Raw genomic sequence first — 19197 nt, 5'->3', positions numbered from 1 at the left:
CCACGCTGTCGCGGCATGCTACCAGTGTTAAAGACTGCGATGGAGCTCCGTATGCCACGGCAAACTGGCTGACACTGACGGCGGCGGTGCACAAATGCTGCGCAGCTAGCGCCATTCGACGGCCAACACCGCGGTTCCTGGTGTGTTCGCTGTGCCGTGCGTGTGATCATTGCTTGTACAGCCCTCTCGCAGTGTCCGGAGCAAGTATGGTGGGTCTGACACACCGGTGTCAATGTGTTCTTTTTTCCATTTCCAGGAGTGTATATCCAGTTAACACACATTTTTAGCAATTACGAAGCAGTCCTGGATTCGCTAGTATTGCTATAAATTCGCATTCGTTCTGTGATTATCGTCTCGCAGCCTACCATGTCTTTGAGGGCCGGACGATTAAAACTAAGAGCATTGGTCGGCTGAGGCTATGCTGGTGTCCGCAGCGCCGGCCTCGGGGAGTGCCTACTGGACGAGCCTCAGGAGTCGCGCTACGCCTACCCGGAGATGCCGCCGGGCGCCATGTACGACGCTGACTACCAGTGCAAGACCAAGTTCGGCTCTCCAGGGGTCTGCGCCATCTCGCCGGTCAGTATGGCACATTTACAACAATAGACCTATAGCTTAAGTGATGTATATTATCGCCGGCTACTGGGAAACGTTTGCAAGACAGATCAGTACGTCTCGCCGATGCTGAAGAGCAAATTATGTCGGCCCTAGTGGAGGTGTGCGACGAGTTGTCAGCGTTTCGATGGTACACATATATTCAACATATTGCTACCTCACTCCTCCCCCCCTCCCCCCCTCCACCTCCCCGCCCCGGCCCTTTCACCTTGTGGATACAAACTCCCTACTCCATTCAAAAATAAATCTTGTGATGTATACCAGCTCTGGGCAGAGGTTTTACACTTTCAATGTAGTATCGTAAAAACAACGACCCTTAAGGGATAATAATTCTTTTACAAATATGGCAGGTGTTGATAGGTGTGAATATAGCTGAACGACCACTTTAATAAGTCATCGAGGCAAAATACTGAAACAAATTGTTTACATAAGAACGGAAGTTTGGACAAGAAGAGAATAGAAGCTTTCGAAATGTGGTCGTACAGAAGAATGCTGAAAATTAGATGGGTATATCACATAACTAATAAGGAGGTATTGAAGAGAATTGGGGAGAAGAATTTTGTGGCACAACTTGACTAGAAGAAGGGATCAGTTGGTAGTACATGTTCTGAGGCATCAAGGGATCACCAATTTAGTACTGGAGGGCAGCGTGGAGGGTAAAAACCGTAGAGGGAGACCAAGAGATGAATACACTAAACAGATTCAGAAGGATGTAGGTTGCAGTAGGTACTGGGAGATGAAGCAGCTTGCACAGGATAGAGTAGCATGGAGAGCTGCATCAAATCAGTCTCAGGACTGAAGACCACAACAGCAAGAACGGAATAATTGGTAGAGATCAGTTTGAGTTACGGAGAAATGCAGCAACACGTAAGGCCATACTGACACCACGACTTATCTTAGAAGACAGTACTTATAAATTCAGAGGAAGCGTTAGTGTTCCCTGGACTACACTCTTTGAGAATCTGCAGATAGCTGGGGTAAAATACAAGAATTGTCTACAACCTGTACAGAAACCAGTATACTGTGATAACAGCCGAAGGACATGGAAGGGAAGCAGTAGCTATGAAGGGAGATATACGGCTTTGTAGCCTCTCCCTTAAGTTATTCAACCTGTACGTTGAGCAAGTAATAAAAGAAAGCAAGGAGAAGTTTGGAAAGGGAATTAAAAACCCAGGTACAAGAAATATAAACTTTGTGGATTGCCTGTTACATTGTAAAACGATCGGAGGCGGCAATGGAATTCGAAGAGCATCTGATTGAAAAATAGACGAAAGTGAAACAAGGGCAGTGGAGTGCAGTCGAATTAAAATGGGCAATGATGGTGGAATAAGATTAGGAAATGAGACACAAAAAGTAGTCGAGAGTTTTGATATTTGGGCAGTAAAATAATTGACGATGATGGAAGTAAATAGGGTATAAAATACTCACTGGAAATAGTAAGAAAAACTATCCTGTTAGAGAGAAATTTGCTAGCGCTTAATATAAATTTAACTGTTAGGAAGCTTTTTTTTTAAGGTAATGGCCTGGAGTATAGCTTTGTATGAAAGTGAAACAAGGACAATAAACAGTTCAAAGAAGAGGAGAATTGTAGCTTTTCAAATGTTGCTAAGAAGGATGCTGAATATTAAATTTTTGCAGCAAAAAATTGTGCCAAAATAACTCTGAACTCCTCAAATAATAAAGTACGGAAGCGAATTGGAGGTAAAAGAAATTTGTGGCACAGATTGACTAAACGAGGGAAGCGGTTAATAGGACACATCCTTATGTCACAAGGAAACTTAAGTTTGGTACAGGAAGGTAAGGGAGGGGGATTGCAAAAAATGGTTCAACTGGCTCTGAGCACTATGGGACTTAACATCTGTGGTCATCAGTCCCCTAGAACCTAGAACTACTTAAACCTAACTAAGCTAAGGACATCACACACATCCATGCCCGAGGCAGGATTCGAACCTGCGATCGTAGCGGTCACGCGGTTCCAGACTGAAGCGCCTAGAACCGCACGGCCACACGGGCCGGCGGGGGGATTGCAGAGGGAGACGAAGGTTTAAATACAATAAACAAGTTAAAAGGTATATAGAAGCTGCATAAAACCAATCTTCTGATCGAAGAACACAGCAGCAAGAACAGGTATTTCTGCAGGATAGGAACAGATGGTAGTCCGAATGAGCCTGGCCAGCGGAATAGTAATATGGCCGACCAAATTGAAACGCATGCCCTTCAGTTTGCCAGCCACAGCTCATAACATGTGCATTGTCTTGTGACAAATAGATCACTTTGGTCAGGTGCCCACGGCGTTCAGCCTTAATTGGCTGCTTCAGCAGACCGTACTGCTCTCTGTTTGTACTGCAACCCTGAGATAGTTAGTCCACTAACAGAATACCGCCATAAGTTTTTCTGGGTACAGAACTTCATCGGTCTCAGAGACCAACTGTGAATCCATTCCTTTGACTGTTCCTAGTTTTCGGAATTATGAATGTTGCGCTAGATTGGATCCTCCATCACAACGATAGCCATAAAGTCCTTTGCAGCAAAAAATTGTGCCAAAATAACTCTGAACTCCTCAAATCGTGCCTTCTCCTGTTCATCGATCGAACATTTTGCCACTACGTTCGCTGAAAGCTTCCTATTGACAAGGATATTGTTATAATGAAACCAGCACGAGCCCGTAAGGTGTTCAGTATTTATGATATTTTTGGCGTGCGTTTACCGGTCCTCAACAGTCAGCTTATGGAGAGCATTGCTTGTGGCCAGGTCTGCCCTCTGCGGGGTTTGTCTTCAACGGTTGATGCCCAAGCTAGAAAAGAGACACTCAGGTTCTGAGTGTACTTCAGGAGGGACATTTATCCACTACTGTAGTGTGAAAATCCTTTGCAGACTTCCCTAGTAGAAACAAAAAGCTTCATGACACCCCGTAAGTCCAAAGATGCGAAACTTAAGTGTACACAAAGGTAACATGGAAATCAATATAGTTAGTAGCAAACAAGTGATTCCATCACAATTACATAACTAGCTCCCAGGGACTGATATGGTACGAACTGTAAGGGGCCAAATCCGAGAACTTTCAGCTCTCCCCATACGTGCGATTATTGGTCGGTCAATGTAAATCTTTCTTGCCGTATCGTGTCCTTTGTGGCGTATTGCTACTATAGTAAGGAGTGTGTCGCATGAAGAGAACCGAACTGGGTCGTAAACCTGACAGCTGACAACGAATTGAGATGTCAGCACGGGACGGCACTTCACCTTCGTCACGGTGACGTACTGCGCGGCTTCCTCCTGACAGGTGCCACAACGCAGCACCACTGTTGATTCTGTGGCATTGTGTGCTGCCCCCACAGACGGCCTGCGTCTGCTACGTCGTACATTCTTTGCCCGTACTGTAGAGGAAACTACTTGCTGCGGGTTCATGGATATTTAATTTTATACACTATTTCTCATAATTATTGCTTTTACTGGCCTAACCACGTCGACGAAGAACCTACAATATGGAGAACATACCAGTCATAGGCTCGTCACTGGATTACCTGCCAGTGAGAAAGTGTCATCCGCAATAAACACCATTAGTTAATCACAAAAGATTTTTCAACCTAGTCATAGTGGTTGCAGTTACCGTGCAAAATACACACGCTTCTTTAAAGATGAAGTATTGCAAACGTGATGATATAATTTAAGATGTAAGTCTAATGGTAACGTTTTATCTAAAGTACTCTGTTACTCTTACTCAGAACAATGAAGCCTTTTCGAGGAAGAACCTCAAATATCCGCTCATAAAGTCTCTAGGCTACCGACTTCGAACTTATATTCTCGTTCAATAACGATGGTGAGGTCACAAAAGTAAAGTTACAGATATCTATACGTCACCCACTCTAACTTTGTCGTGAACGCATCTTTACTTTTCCTGTGCAGCCGTCCAAGTGAAGGACCGACAGTTTGAACAGCATACACGTCCACTCCAGATTTATGCAGAGCACAAACTAAAAAAAAAAAATCCTATCAAACTTGTCTGACAACAAATACTTGTTGAGAAATGAGCCAATCTGTCCTATGAGAGCCTTCTCTGTGTTGAAACTCTATGTGCTTACTACTTATTCTTATAATCCTAAAATTACGCTTCTCAAATAATCAAGAATGTTAGGAACACATGTGGCTGCCCTCGGATTTCATTACACGTCGCTATAACGTGTGAATGTTTTCGGTGTGTCGGAGTACACCTCTGCTTTTGAATATCCCCAAAGCCAGAAAAGTATGAAGATCAGATGAATGTGGGAATCACGCTTCTAGACCTTCATTACCAATTCATTGCTCATTAAACGCTGGTGTCACCAACTGTCGTACGAGTAATTTGTCGCTCAGAAACTGGTGAGGAAAAGCAGTGGCTTTATGAGTCTGTCAGCCACAATTCCTACTCACACGTTGATATTAATGCAAACCTATAGCTGTGTTTCCATTATTGCTTGAAGATTTGCATCTGCCTACATGTGGTTATTCTGGCGATCAGTCATCCCAAGCTTCGTTGAATGCACAATTTTTTCTACGATCATTTATCAAATTTTATAACTGTAAATAAGTGTAATAAATGAACTACACTGATGTGCAATACACATAAGTGCTGACTGCTACCAGCTGTTCTATTCGAACGTGGTCTGTTAATTGCCGTGCATATTGCAGTAAATTTGCATTTACAGGGACGTGACGTGTAAAAATTCTTTTGAATGGGCCTCCGAATCGACTTGACATTTTTCGCATTCTTTTTTGACGATAGGTTGTTAACAATGATAATTGATTAGACGAACAAATGCGAGTATGCTGAACACTTCGCATGCGAGTACACTAAGCCAATTATCACATGTACTCAGTTGGGTACCAAAAACCAGATTGTGAACTGTACTACTCAAGGAAAAACGCTTGCCGCGGTGGCAGAGCGGTTCTAGGCGCTTCAGTCCGGAACCGCAAGACCGCTACGGTCGCAGGTTCGAATCCTACCTCGGGCATGGATGTGTGTGATGTACTTAGGTTAGTTAGATTGAAGTAGTTCTACGTTCTAGGGGACTGATGACCTCAGATGGTCCCATAGTGCTCAGAGCCATTTGAAACATTTGAAGGAAAAACATTCTTGAAACACCGATTTTCCGAAAAGTGATGTGTACGCTTTCGCTCCTCCAATAAGATACTTCATGATATTTCAGAATAAATTAGGAGTAATTTGCTTATTTTCATACACTACTGGCCATTCAAATTGCTGCACCAAGAAGAAACGCAGATGATAAACGGGTATTAATTGGACAAATATATTATACTACAACTGACATGTGATTACATTTTCACGCAATTTGGGTGCATAGATCCTCAGAAATCAGTACTCAGAACAACCACGTCTGGCTGTAATAACGGCCTTGATACGCCTGGGCATTGAGTCAAACTGAGCTTGGATGGCGTGTACAGGTACAGCTGCCCATGCAGCTTCAACACGAATTCATCAAGAGTAGTGACTGGCGTATTGTGACGAGCCAGTTGCTCGGACGCCATTGACCAGACGTTTTCAATTTGTGAGAGATCTGGAAAATGTGCTCGCCAGGCAGCAGTCGAACATTTTCTGTATCCAGAAAGGCCCGTACAGGACCTGCAACATGCGGTCGTGCATTATCCTGCTGAAATGTAGGGTTTCGCAGGGATCAAATGAAGGTTAGAGCCACGGGTCGTAACACATCTCAAATGTAAAGTCCACTGTTCAAAGTGCCGTCAGTGCGAACAAGAGGTGACGGAGACGTGTAACCAATGGCACCCCATACCATCACGCCGGGTGATACGCCAGTATGGCAACGACGAATACACGCTTCCAATGTGTGTCACTGCGATGTCGCCAAACACGGATGCGATCATCATGATGTTGTAAACAGAACCTGGATTCATCCGAAAAAATGACGTTTAGCCATTAATGCAGCGTTTCCGCTGGATACCCCTCACGATAAGAAATGATGGCCGTTGCTGCAATGGCATCCACAAAGCGAACTGTGGCGTGTCAGTTGGTAACAAAAAGTCTCTTCCGACCAATCTCACGTCGGATGGGTAAGTGATACTCGTGTGTATTTTCAATGCTATAGATCATAGAGCAATGATATCCAGCCTTTTTGAGACCATTACCACTAAATGTCAATTAGATATTAGCTAGTATCAAACACCCCTTGCCCCGCCCCCGCCCCCCCCCCACACCGCAATCAACATTGGCGCCTAATTGACCTTCTAAACTTTAGAATGAAGAAGGATTAATTTAAAATTAAACACTTTTATTTTTAATTCGGCGAAAGATAAATTTATTTAGTTTTTGTTTCTGTTTTTGTTTTTATAGCGGTTATAAGTGCATCGTGAGTGCTACCAACAACTCCTTCTGAGAAAAGAAAGATAATTATCCTCAATGAGTGTAGACACTTGTTACAAAACATGCTTCCTCTACGGAACTTCTCTCCCTAGCGCCACTTTCTTCACCCAAAGATTGCACCACCATTTAAAATAAACCAAGTTAAAATTTCTGCACTGTATTATGCATATTGTTTGTAAATCACTTTATTGCTGGACTTCTTACTTCTGAACTGGCAGAAATTGGAAGACTTCAGGCTGCAAATTATTCGTGTCTGAACACTGCCACAAATAATAATGCACTGTACGCCCTACAGCACTGTAGTAGCCATTACGTAGTTAGCTGTAATGTTGAACTGTCACTTAGTTCAATTAGGGTTGCGAAGTGAATAATGAAGCTATTCCTCGTCTACAACTCAGAGAAGGCATTCTCAGAAGATATTTAAGCGTATGTAATGTATATGTCTCAATTCTACTGTCATACAAAGTATGTGGGTAGCGAATGGACTACGTGAGGAAGATGATGTTCATACATTCATGTCACAAGCTCCAACCTCCACTACTCCGTGTTACCCTAAATAGTAAAAAAATTAATTATCAGTAACTTATGTAATCAGTATTATAGTTTTGCGAAATAGTGGTAGTGCTAATGATAGTTCGGAAATAATTAATTTTCGTGGCCGAAACGCTATAGAAACCTTTTGTTTTCACCCCTCAGAAAATTTCATTTTACTCCATAGGGGGCAGTTAACCCCAGGTCGGGAACCACTGCTATAGAGATTAATTATGTCTCACACAGTGCATTATTCTCCCTGAACACCGGGTATCAACAGTGACAACATCAAAGAAACTGCAGGTTTCTTACCGTAATCCTTCCTCCAACCACATTTTGATACTTTAGTCTGCTTTACCTCACCCCCCTACCCCTTTTATCCTGGTCTCCTTTACTCACATGGCATGCAGCCCATTGAATAAGTGTACGACCTCGGCGATTGGTTACTGTGTGGTACATTCACCGAGCGGGCAAAAAGGAAAAAAAAAAAAAGATTTGATAGTGGATGGAAGAGTTATTGGAATGTTGTTTATGTTTGTCTGTAACATGACTTCTATGAGCTCTTATCACAGCGTGTGACAGCTTGGCCGGTGGTGGTTGGCCGAGCGGTTCTAGGCGCTACAGTCTGGAACCGCGCGACCGCTACGGTCGCAGGTTTGAATCCTGCCTCGGGCATGGATGTGTGTGATGTCCTTAGGTTAGTTAGGTTTAAGTAGTTCTAAGTTCTAGGGGACAGATGGCCTCAGAAGTTAAGTCCCATAGTTCAAAAATGGCTCTGAGTACTATGGGACTTAACATCTGTGGTCATCAGTCCCCTAGAACGTAGAACTACTTAAACCTAACTAACCTAAGGACATCACACACATCCATGCCCGAGGCAGGATTCGAACCTGCGACCGTAGCGGTCACGCGGATCCAGACTGAAGCCCCTAGAACCGCACGGCCACACCGGCCGGCTAAGTCCCATAGTGCTCAGAGCCATTTGAAACATTTTGTGATAGCTTCACCAAACACCGATACTAATTACGTAATGTCGTTTGACTATTCAGTGCGTTACTCATATCTTTGCATATCTGTAGATCGTCTGTGACCAAAAGGTCGTTCATTCTTCAAGATTTCGGCTTTGTATTCCTACTTTAATGAATTGTAAATATAACTGGATTGACAGATTTCATTAACACAGCTCTTGGTCCTCATGGAATAAATCTGAACTACTTGTTACACTGCTAAGCGCTTAAAACTTTTTGCGTAGTTACTTGCACAATGTAAATGTGAATACATTTTAAATGGGCATAAGTCTATTTCTGTCCTTATCTAAGGTATCTCTCCAGCATCAGAGTCATGTAAATTACATCGCGATATACGAATGGCCTGCACCCACTTGGCAGAACTTGTGTGGTGACATTTACCAGCGTGTCAACGTATGCGGGATATCAGATCGCTAATGACAGTCCACGGTTCCAGGTGTGGCCGCAGACTTCAACGTCACTACAAATAAAGGCAGAGCAACGTTTATCTCGCAGATATCACGTAAAACATTGTTTTTACTTCACCGCCAAGGGAATTACGACCTCCTTTGTTATAACACAAAGATCAAGTACACAGCGCAGGATATACAATTACTTGAACATTTTCATCTTCATTTGCCTTTCTGACAGTGATCAAGTTACGAAATAATCGGGAATTTTGCTTTTTCTTATTCGTAGGTATACGTATTATCCATCTCCGTTTTGTCCTCGTACTCTTTTACTAGACATTTAATTCTATTATTTAGTGCATGGATCTCAGAGCCCCATTTTTAGCGCAATATATCGAATATATTCCAACATGTTTGTAGTCCACTCAAATAAAAATCATTCATTTCTATTTTCAACTAACAAAGATTTAACAGAAAAAGCATAATTCGAACTTGGGTCAAATCCGTATAGATTCGGCCAGGTTGTGCCGTAGGTACAACGAGATCGGACAGTGCACAGATTTCCATTCCCATCATAATAAGACCCAAATATTCTTTACCTTATTTGTTTCACCTTCCCACTATTATTTTCATGCATTCCTTTATTATGACTAGTTGTCAACAGTTTCTTCTATTTGTTTCTGTCTGTTAAAAAACATCTTCTACTGCATAACGCAAAATATTTCCAACAATGCAGGATATTCTTCTTCTTCTTCTTCTTCTTCTCTGGCTATGGAAGTACGTGCAGTTTAATGAAGATTAAATTATACTCAAAGACAAAAAACACCGCCAAACCACGAATTGGACGTAAATCAGTAGATGTGATGTGCATGTGCAGACAAACAAACGAATATACTTTCAGAAAAACTGGATGATTTATTTAAGAGAAAGAGATTCACAAATTAAGCAAGTCAATTACGCTTTGTTCCACGTCCGGCCCTTATCCAAGCATTTATTCGGCATGGAATTGATTGACAGAATTGTTGGATGTCCTCCTGCGGGATATCGTGCCTTATTCTGTGCGAATGGAGCAAAATATAGTCAAAATTCCGAGCTGAGTGGATGTCCTGCCCATAATGCTCCAAATTTTCTCAATTGGAGAGAGATCCGACGACCTTGCCGGCCAAGGCTGGGCGTGGCAAGTACGAGGAAAAGCATTAGAAATTGTCGCCGTGTGTGGGCGGGCAATCAACACCTTCACTGCTCGATAACAACGATGAAGTCACTGATGACAAGCCACTAAAGGAGAGTTATTAAACACGGTGTTCCGCAACTCCTTCACAAAAGAAGACGAAGTAATTATTCCTGAATTTAAATCAAAAACAATTGCCAACGTGAGAAACATAGACATAGATATCCTCGGTGTAGCTTCAAATGGTTCAAATGGCTCTAAGCACTTGGGGACTTAACGTCTGAGGTCATCAGTCCCCTAGACTTAGAACTACTTAAACCTAACTAACCTAAGGACATCACACACATCCATGCCCGAGGCAGGATTCGAACCTGCGACCGTAGCAGCCGCGCGGTTCCTGACGGAAGCGCCTAGAACCGCTCGGCCACAGCGGCCGGTTCGGTGTAGCAGAGCAGCTTAAATCACTTAATAAAGCCAAGGCGTCCGGTCCAGATTGTATACCAGTCAGGTTCTTTTCAGAATTTGCTGATAGAATAGTTCCATATTTAGCAATTTTATACAACCGCTAGCTCACAGAGAAAGATCCGTACCTAAGGGCTGGAAAATTGCTCAAGTCACACCAACTCAAAAACGGAAGTAGGAGTTATTCGCTGAGCATATAATGTGTTCGAACATTATGAAGTACCTCGAAGAAACGATTTATTGACACTTAGTCTGCAATGATTCAGAAAGTATCGTTCTTGTGAAACACAACTAGCTCTTTATAGTCGAAAAGTAATGAGTGCTATCGACAGGGGATGTCAAATTGATTCCATATTTCAAGATTTCCAGAGGGCTTTCGACACCGTTGCTCACAAGCGTCTTCTAATCAAACTGCGTGCCTATGGAATATCGCCTCAGTTGTGCGACCGGATTCATGATTTCCTGTCAGAAAGGTCAAGTTCGTAATAATAGACGGAAGGTCATCGAGTAAAACAGAAGTAATATCCGGCGATTCCCAAGGAAGTGTTATAGGCCCTCTATTGTTTCTGATCTATATTAACGATAAATGGTTCAAATAGCTCTAATCACTATGGGACTTAACATCTGAGGTCATCAGTCTCCTAGACTTAGAACTACATAAACCTAACTAACCTAAGGACATCACAAACATCCATGCCTGAGGCAGGATTCGAACCTGCAACCGTAGCAGCCGCGTGGTTCCGAACGGAAGCGCCTAGAACCGCTCGACCACAGCGGCCGGCTATATTAACGACGTAGAAGATAATCTGAGAAGCCGTCATATATTGTTTGCAGATGATGATGTCATTTACCGTCTTGTAAAGTCATCAGATGACCAAAAGGAATTGCAAAATTATTTGATAAGATATCTGTATGGTGCGAAAAGTGGCAACTGCCCCTGAATAAAGAAAACTGTGACGTTATTCAGATGAGTACGAAAAGAAATCCGCTAAATTTGGATTATGCGATAAGTCACACAAATCTGGAGGCTGTAAATTCAAGTAAATACTTGGGGATTACAATTACAAATAACCTAAATTGGATCGATCACATAGATAATGTTGTAGGTAGAGCAAACAAAAGACTGCGATTCATTGGCAGAACACTTAGAAGATGCAAGAAATCTACTAAAGAGACTGCTTACACCACACTTGTGCGCCCTATTCTGGAGTTCTGCTGTGCGGTGTGGAATCCGCATCAGGTGGGACTGACGGATGACATCGAAAAAGTTCAAAGAAGGGCGGCTCGTTTTGTATTAACGCGAAATAGGGGAGATAGTGCCACAGACATGATACGTGAATTGGAGTGGCAATCATTAACACAAAGGCGTTTTTCGTTGCGTCGGGATCTTCTCATGAAATTTCAATCACCGGTTTTCACCTCCGATTGAAAAAACATTCTGCTGGCACCCATCTTCATAGGGAGAAATGATCATCACGATAAAATAAGAGAAATCAGGGCTCGCACAGAAACATTTAAGTGCTCGTTTTTCGCGCGCGCCGTTCGAGAGTGGAACGGTAGAGAGACAGCTTGAGGGTGGTTCATTGCACTCTCTGCCAGGCACTTTATTGTGAATAGTACATGTAGATCTTGCTGAAATTTAAGCATAGTATGGCTTTCCATGAAGGACAACAAAACGGGTCGTAGAATATCGTTGACGTGCCGCTGTGCTGTAAGGGTGCCACGGATGAGGACCAAAGAGGTTCTGCTATGAAATGAAAGGGCATTCCGGACCATCACTCCTGGTTGTCGGGACCTACGGTGGACGATAGACAGTTTGGTATTCCACTGCTGCCCGGGGCGTCTCCACTGGTCGTCTGAGCTTAGTTCCAACTGGGACTCATTACTGAAGACAAATTTACTCCAGTGAATGAGATTCCAGGCCGAAAACATGCCTGGAGACGCCCCAGAGGGCGGTTGGATACCAACCTGTTGGTCGCCCGCCGTATGGCCGAACAACCAGGAGTAATGATCTGGGATGCCATTTGTTTCGATAACAGGATCCCTTTGATTGACATCCGTGGCACAGCGGCACGTCGACGATATTCTATCCTCCGTTTTGTTTACATTTCAGCAAGATAATATCCTCCCGCACACGCGACAGTTTCTACTGCGTGTCCCCGTCCTTGCCACACTCTACCTTCCCCAGCAAGTTCGCCGGATCTCTCCTCAATTGAGAACGTTAGGAGCATTAAGAACAGGATTCTCCAACCATCTCGGGATTTTGAAGATCTAACGCACCAGTTGGATAGAATTTGGAACGATATGCCTCAGGAGGGCATCCAACAACTCTATTAATCAGCGCCAAGCTGAGTAACTGTTCGCATAAGGGCCAGAGATGGACCAATACATTATTGATTTCCTCAGTTTGTGAAGCTCTTCCTCTTGAATAAACCATCCAATTTTTGCGGAATTTTTTCCTTGACATCAAAACATTACAAGAAGTTCATATGAAAATTGGTCCGAAAATTATTCTTTCGGGAGATATGAAAAAATTTATCAATTATGGCACAAGAATGATACGTTTATAAAACGTATTTACATTTACAGAAATTGATGGGAATGATCACCTCCTCCTCCTCCGCCCCCCCTCCCACTACAAGTGCCGCTACTACATCTACTGCTTCCATGCATCCCCTGAGCCGGCCTTCCGTAATTTGGTAAACGTCGAGGAAAACTTTTGGTATGTTTCGTATTCGGTCGGATCTATTTTAGATACGCTCTCTCGAAACATCATCATTAGGTACGGGAGTTGAATACACCAGTATTATAAATGTACCCGACTGAAAAAAATACATTGATTCAAATCTGGAAATCAGGCATGCCACATAATGGACCCGCGCGACCAATTCACCAATTTGCGAACTTGCTATCGAGATACTGGAAACTATCCGTGTAGAGGGAGGTGGAGCACGATCATACGTAACTCACGTTCGTTGTATGATGTGTAGAGGTACACCGCCAAGCCAATGAATTAATTCATGTCTGAGAATCTACGGATACGTTTGTCCCGTAAGACATTCTGCGAAGAATCATGGGCCAATGTGATGTTCATGAATGATTCCACCCCACACGATGAGGCTGAATCTCTGTTGATGTCTAACATGTCAACGTCATCGTGGTTTTCATATGGCTATGATAAATGAAGATCTTATCACGTGAAAAATCCGCCTCATCAATGAGTAAGGTACTTGCTAAGAGCAGCAAAAGCACAGCACACTGTCCTAGTATGCATTAGCAGGAAGTTATTCTTGGCTAAAAGTCTGCCTTATTTAATCCTTGCGCCCAGTGAAGGTCGTAAGAGTACAGACCATTTTCATCCAGGACATTACGGAACGTTATGTGATTAACGCCTTCCATGCTCGTAGGTCACCTTGTACTACTTGATGGAGTTTAATTCAAAGTACGAAAAACACGGTCTTCAAGCACAGGTGTTACTATATCGCATGATCTCACAGTCGCTAATTCTCTGCTCAAATGAGCCTGTCTCTCGCAGGCATTGGTGGAGTCATACAAACGTTCTTGTTCGAAGTAATTGCCTCCCTGGACAACGTTCAACCTGACGTTGACGGGCTGCATCCGCATTCTCATCCGTTAAGCCGTGCACATGCTGCCTATCCGCCATTGTAGACACTGAATACATCGTTTTAATACGTTGTGATCGAAGTTTCACTTAAACAGAACACACGACAGTTAGACAAAACAAAGAAATCCCATTACCAGCTATAAACAAGATAGTTGAAACCTATCTTGTTTCGATTTGTTTACGTGAGAGAAAGTGAAGCTGACACGACAGTTAGACAAAACAAAGAAATCCCATTACCAGCTATAAACAAGATAGTTGAAACCTATCTTGTTTCGATTTGTTTACGTGAGAGAAAGTGAAGCTGTATCTGTTGGTAGGTTAACTCTACTATTGGTGACAAATTGAACTGCGAGAATGCATCATCAACTGCGAGAGTCTTAAGAAAAATATCCCCTGTCTGAAACTTGTAAACACAATACCTGACTATGAACTTTGGTAAAACAAAACTGATTACTTTAAAAGTAAAGCTGGTCCCTGTGAAATTTAATGAAAGAAAGAATCTGTTCTCTGCACAGTTTGTCTTACCTGGGTGCAAACTGCTCTCGTAGCTGCAGCGCCTCTCGATAACAGAGGTGATTTCAGAAAACCAAAACGAGAAAAATTCAAGGAAAAATTAACACACACACACCTTTCAAAGTGAGTAAAAACGCACCTTTGACTTAGGTTACGCAACCAGGAGTCACTGCATATTCCCATGTTGATACGAACTTTTTGTAATGTTTCAATGTAAAGAAAAAAATCCCTAAAGTTTCTGACACGTATTTTTATACGCCTTGTGTAATTTTTGTTGCTTTGTGTATATCGTCTCCCCGGTGAAAATTTTTATAGTGCTTAATGGCCCTAAACTGCACTCTGTTCATTGCTATGTAAGTAAATTGGTACCACAACACTTAACAATAAGTTACCACGACATTGTTTTGTAAAGTTACTAAGTAACAGAAGGTCTTTCGGCGATTTCTGCTCCATGAGAAAATCTTCATCTGTGCCTGTCTTCTCTTTCGTGATACATGGTTATGTTTGTGGATCAAATTTTAAATGTACGAAGGGATCGTTTTAATTCTTTTGCATAAATAATTGAAGGAAATCATTTTTGATAAAAATTGAGTCATTCTTTATCAAAATAAACTCCTTTAAATTTTTTTGCATCGTTTAGGAGAATTCCTGAAACCTTGTTCCCACTTCTTGTTGTTGCTTCAAATATATGATTTGGAACTATTCAGCAGCTTTTCAAGGAGATGAAAATATCTAACCACGCAATTTTCTTACGTAAAGGATCAAAAGTAAGTCGTAGCCTCCGGTAGATCTGGCAAATATGGGCAATGGAACGTTAATCTTATGCTTATCTACGGCGAATAATAATTTTTTTGACGTAGTTTGTGACAGCTGGCATTGTCATGATGTAGAACGATACGACGTTTCCGGTTTTCTTTCCTGATTTCATCGAAGATTTGTGGAAAACAAATTATTATGTACCATTCAGATGTAACTGTTCTGTCATCATCTCGACATATTCACCCTAACCTAAGAAACAAGCGACCGCTTGTTTGAACGTGCTTTGCGGACATACCAGTCTTTGCTGGTTTCGGTTCATCCTGAACCACGCACTCAGTTGATTGCTACTTAGTTTTCGGCTCGAACGATTACATACAAGTATCTTCCTCCTTTAAGGAGTTGTGTATGAATTTGGGGTTTGATCTGTCGATTTTTTGATGGATTTCCATGCATCAGTTTCCCCGAGCGTATTTTGAGCTTCCATCGAATTGTGCGGAATCCATCGGCAACAGTTTTCACAACTAAATATTCATTCCAGTGAATTTTGAAGGGATAAACAACGCAATAGAGAAATACAGAATCAGGTAGAAAGAACATGTGAGCAGAATGTCAAATGACAGGCTGACGAAACAACTGTTGAGATACAGTCCGAGAGGAAGAGTAAACTCCGGTAAGATCCATAATCAGATGGGCTCACAATAATCTTAGATGACGGACCAGGCCGTTAGCCTTATCCCTGGAAGTGATGATGGTGATAAATATTCATTCAAAATCGAAAGCCGTTACTATTGAACCATTATGCGCCAAGAATCGATGTCTTTCGGAACAATATTCGATTTCAGTCGACTTTACAAATTTCTTTGAGAAGAACGACAACGAGGAAAATCTGCAGTGGAATCAGTGATTTCTGCAAATTGATTGAATGTCAAAGGTGGAACGAACCGATGAAGACAGTCTTTTTTTCACAACAATGTTTCTTTAAAAACTTACTGTACATTTAGTGCTCGGTCAGTTTATGAACCGTCATTGGTTTAACAATAAGAAATGACAAATTTTAAACATTTGTAATGTTGCATCTCAATGCCGCCATCTGGTGGTCGCTTCTAAAAATCTCAATAGGCGAGCCTCGTATCTTTGACAATCGACAATGAATATTCTTTCGCAGTAGCTGTTCAAGTACAATCGATGTGACTGCATGGAACGAATAAGTTTTCCATTACCACGACAAGTTTATATTCTGAGTAATTATACCTCCTAGTCATCATTCTGTACAGTGGAAATTAGGTGCTTCAGCAGGAGGTGTTCGCCAAGTAGCTTCTCCGAAGAGAACTAAAATTACAGCATTTGACGTCCCAGTTCTTTCATCGCAGAAATTCCAACGAAAAACAAAACAAAAAATTAAAAACTTACTGCGCCATTCGTTGCAACTGTGGCAACGAATCTTTTATTTCTATGGATGCGTGTTTAAATTTTTCCTGCCTTTTGTGACAGCTGTTACGTTCTGTAGCTGGACTGGAGTTCTTCAGAGCGTTCTAGATACCTCAGTAATTGTCTCAAGTGAGGCAGGAATGGTGGTGCTGGCCTGACCGAGACTTGTGAAGCTGTGACGTTACGACATGTTCCGCGCCGTCCCCATTCCACAACCGTCCGGCTGTCGTCTTGCGATTTAGCGCGGTAGCTTTCCCTCGCGATGTCACTTGTTCTTTCCTATCTCAATTGCTCGGTACACACATGGTATGAAGCGACAAACGTAAATTAAAACATTGACATTTTTCGCTTTTGGTGGAAACTTTTTTATTTGTCTCTCATACATGACATTCGCAAGAGTTGTTCAAAGTGTAATTACAGATTCTCTCATACAGCACCGTATAGATTTCATGTTCATTCCACGACGAAGTTTAGGAATGTATTCAATTCTTAAAGCCTACAAGCTCCTCAGCCATATGCTTACGACGTCTTCCCGTACGTTGCTCAGCATTTTAGTAGAAACATCTATCGGAGAAATAAAAAAATTTAATGTTGAGGAATCCTTATCTGCTGCAGCAAACCTGAAGTGGTTCTGTGTGATTCTCTTTCGTAATGTTTTGTCCCTCGACAGTTTTTCAGTTACTTGCCGACTACATGCGTCGCTAGTTTGGAGGCAGTTGAATTCAGTAATTCATCACGAAGTCTTCTTGCTCGCCCCTTTCCAGAAACATTTCGATAGAAGTATACACCAGTGATTTTGTGGGAAGCCATTACCTTCTTGTGATCACACTACCGTAATAGTTTTGATTCAAGAATATCCAGAAGTTTTTTCCCTAGTCCTGTCTTTCGTCAAAAACACAGTAAAATCATTGCAGAGTCCTCTTCAGTATGCCCTGATAGTGTTGAAATTCGCAATCTTCCGGATTTTCTTCCATTTCGTTAATTCGATGATTTGTGCGTTATTTTTGGTTCTCTTTTGTCGAAGGAATCTCAACAATTTTATGCATTAAATGCTGAGTGTTGCATGAGCAGATGTAGCCAACGTGTCAACCATTAACTACAAATACATGGTATGTTATTGCCATTTGAAGGACGATTTGCTTTAGAGTACGAGTCACATTCCATACATGCTGGATCTTCTAAGTACATGAAGTCTTTAGGGGACTGTTGAAGTCTTTAGGGGACTGTTTTATGCACTTTTATTTACATTACTTTTAATTATTTTTGATTCTCTCGTAACTACTTTGCACTGTTTTTTTGTCATTTCAGTTGAAGGCCGTTTGTTAAAAGTCGTCTTTCAAAGCATTTACGTTTATGTGAGTTATGAATCGCTAAAGTAGTGCAAAGACTGCTAAAATTCGCCACACGTTCAATATTTACTGACAATTCTTGTTTGCCAAATCAATATATTGAACCGATCTCACACTATCAATAACACCGACAAAAATCGTCAGTTGGCAACGTGATTACAATGTCGAAAACCCAAAAAAGGCGTGTGCTGCAGTTCTGCAGTTGTATCAGCTTTGGACAGCTTGCAAGCAACAGCAAACAAAGAAAAAGATGAAATTGGTCAGGGAATGGTTGGAAAGAAGGTCCGACTGGCCACGCGTTAATTTACTGACAGAAGTCAGAATCATGGACGCGAAAAATTTCACAATTTGTTTTACGATGAGGCCTGCAGCGTACGCCAAGTGATTAGGGCTGATAAGAGACCAAATAGAGAAGCAAAATACGCTAATGAGAGAGGCAGTCACAGTCGACAAGACAATAGGAGTAACTTTGTGATTTCTGGCGACAGGCAGGTCATTCTAATGCTGGAAATTTAGTTTTATAATATCAGCTATCACAATTAATAAATTTCTGTGGAAACCTGTGAAGCAATTATATCTACCTGGCAAGGATCTATTCAGGCTATTATCGTATAACAATTTCTTTCTTCTCTTTGTGATGATTTGGTGACCTGATGTGTATTTAGCAAACATCTTACTAGTCATTGCAGATATATGACCTTTTTTCCGAAATGGGAGCGTTTTTCCAAACTGCTATGTAATACACCAATTTATACTATATTTTCAGAATAAAGAAGTAAGCAGTGTCAAAGAGAATCCTCCGTTAACCATCCTAAAGTGGTGTATGCAATGATTACCCTTGCATAGACCTATTAAAATTCTTGTGTGTTAAAAGACTCTTTAAAAATTGAATCTGAGAAATGGTATACACAACGGCGTATTGAAAAATAAAGAGTGCACAGTAACGCCGCATGTCTG

General features: G+C 41.9%; 1 protein-coding gene across 1 annotated transcript in view; it reads left to right on the top strand.

The window, feature by feature from the left end:
- Positions 1–19197, top strand: part of LOC126199629 (A disintegrin and metalloproteinase with thrombospondin motifs 7-like) — a 583524-nt gene that overhangs the window by 220554 nt on the left and 343773 nt on the right. The window contains exon 11 of the mRNA XM_049936555.1: positions 435–576. Coding sequence (XP_049792512.1) covers positions 435–576 — 142 coding nt within the window. The remainder of the gene's footprint in view (positions 1–434; positions 577–19197) is intronic.

The sequence above is a fragment of the Schistocerca nitens genome, chromosome 8, assembly GCF_023898315.1.
Source record: "Schistocerca nitens isolate TAMUIC-IGC-003100 chromosome 8, iqSchNite1.1, whole genome shotgun sequence".
Classification (NCBI taxonomy): Eukaryota; Metazoa; Arthropoda; class Insecta; order Orthoptera; family Acrididae; genus Schistocerca; species Schistocerca nitens.
Note: the sequence above shows the minus strand (reverse complement) of the source record. Positions and strands in the feature narration are given on the sequence as shown.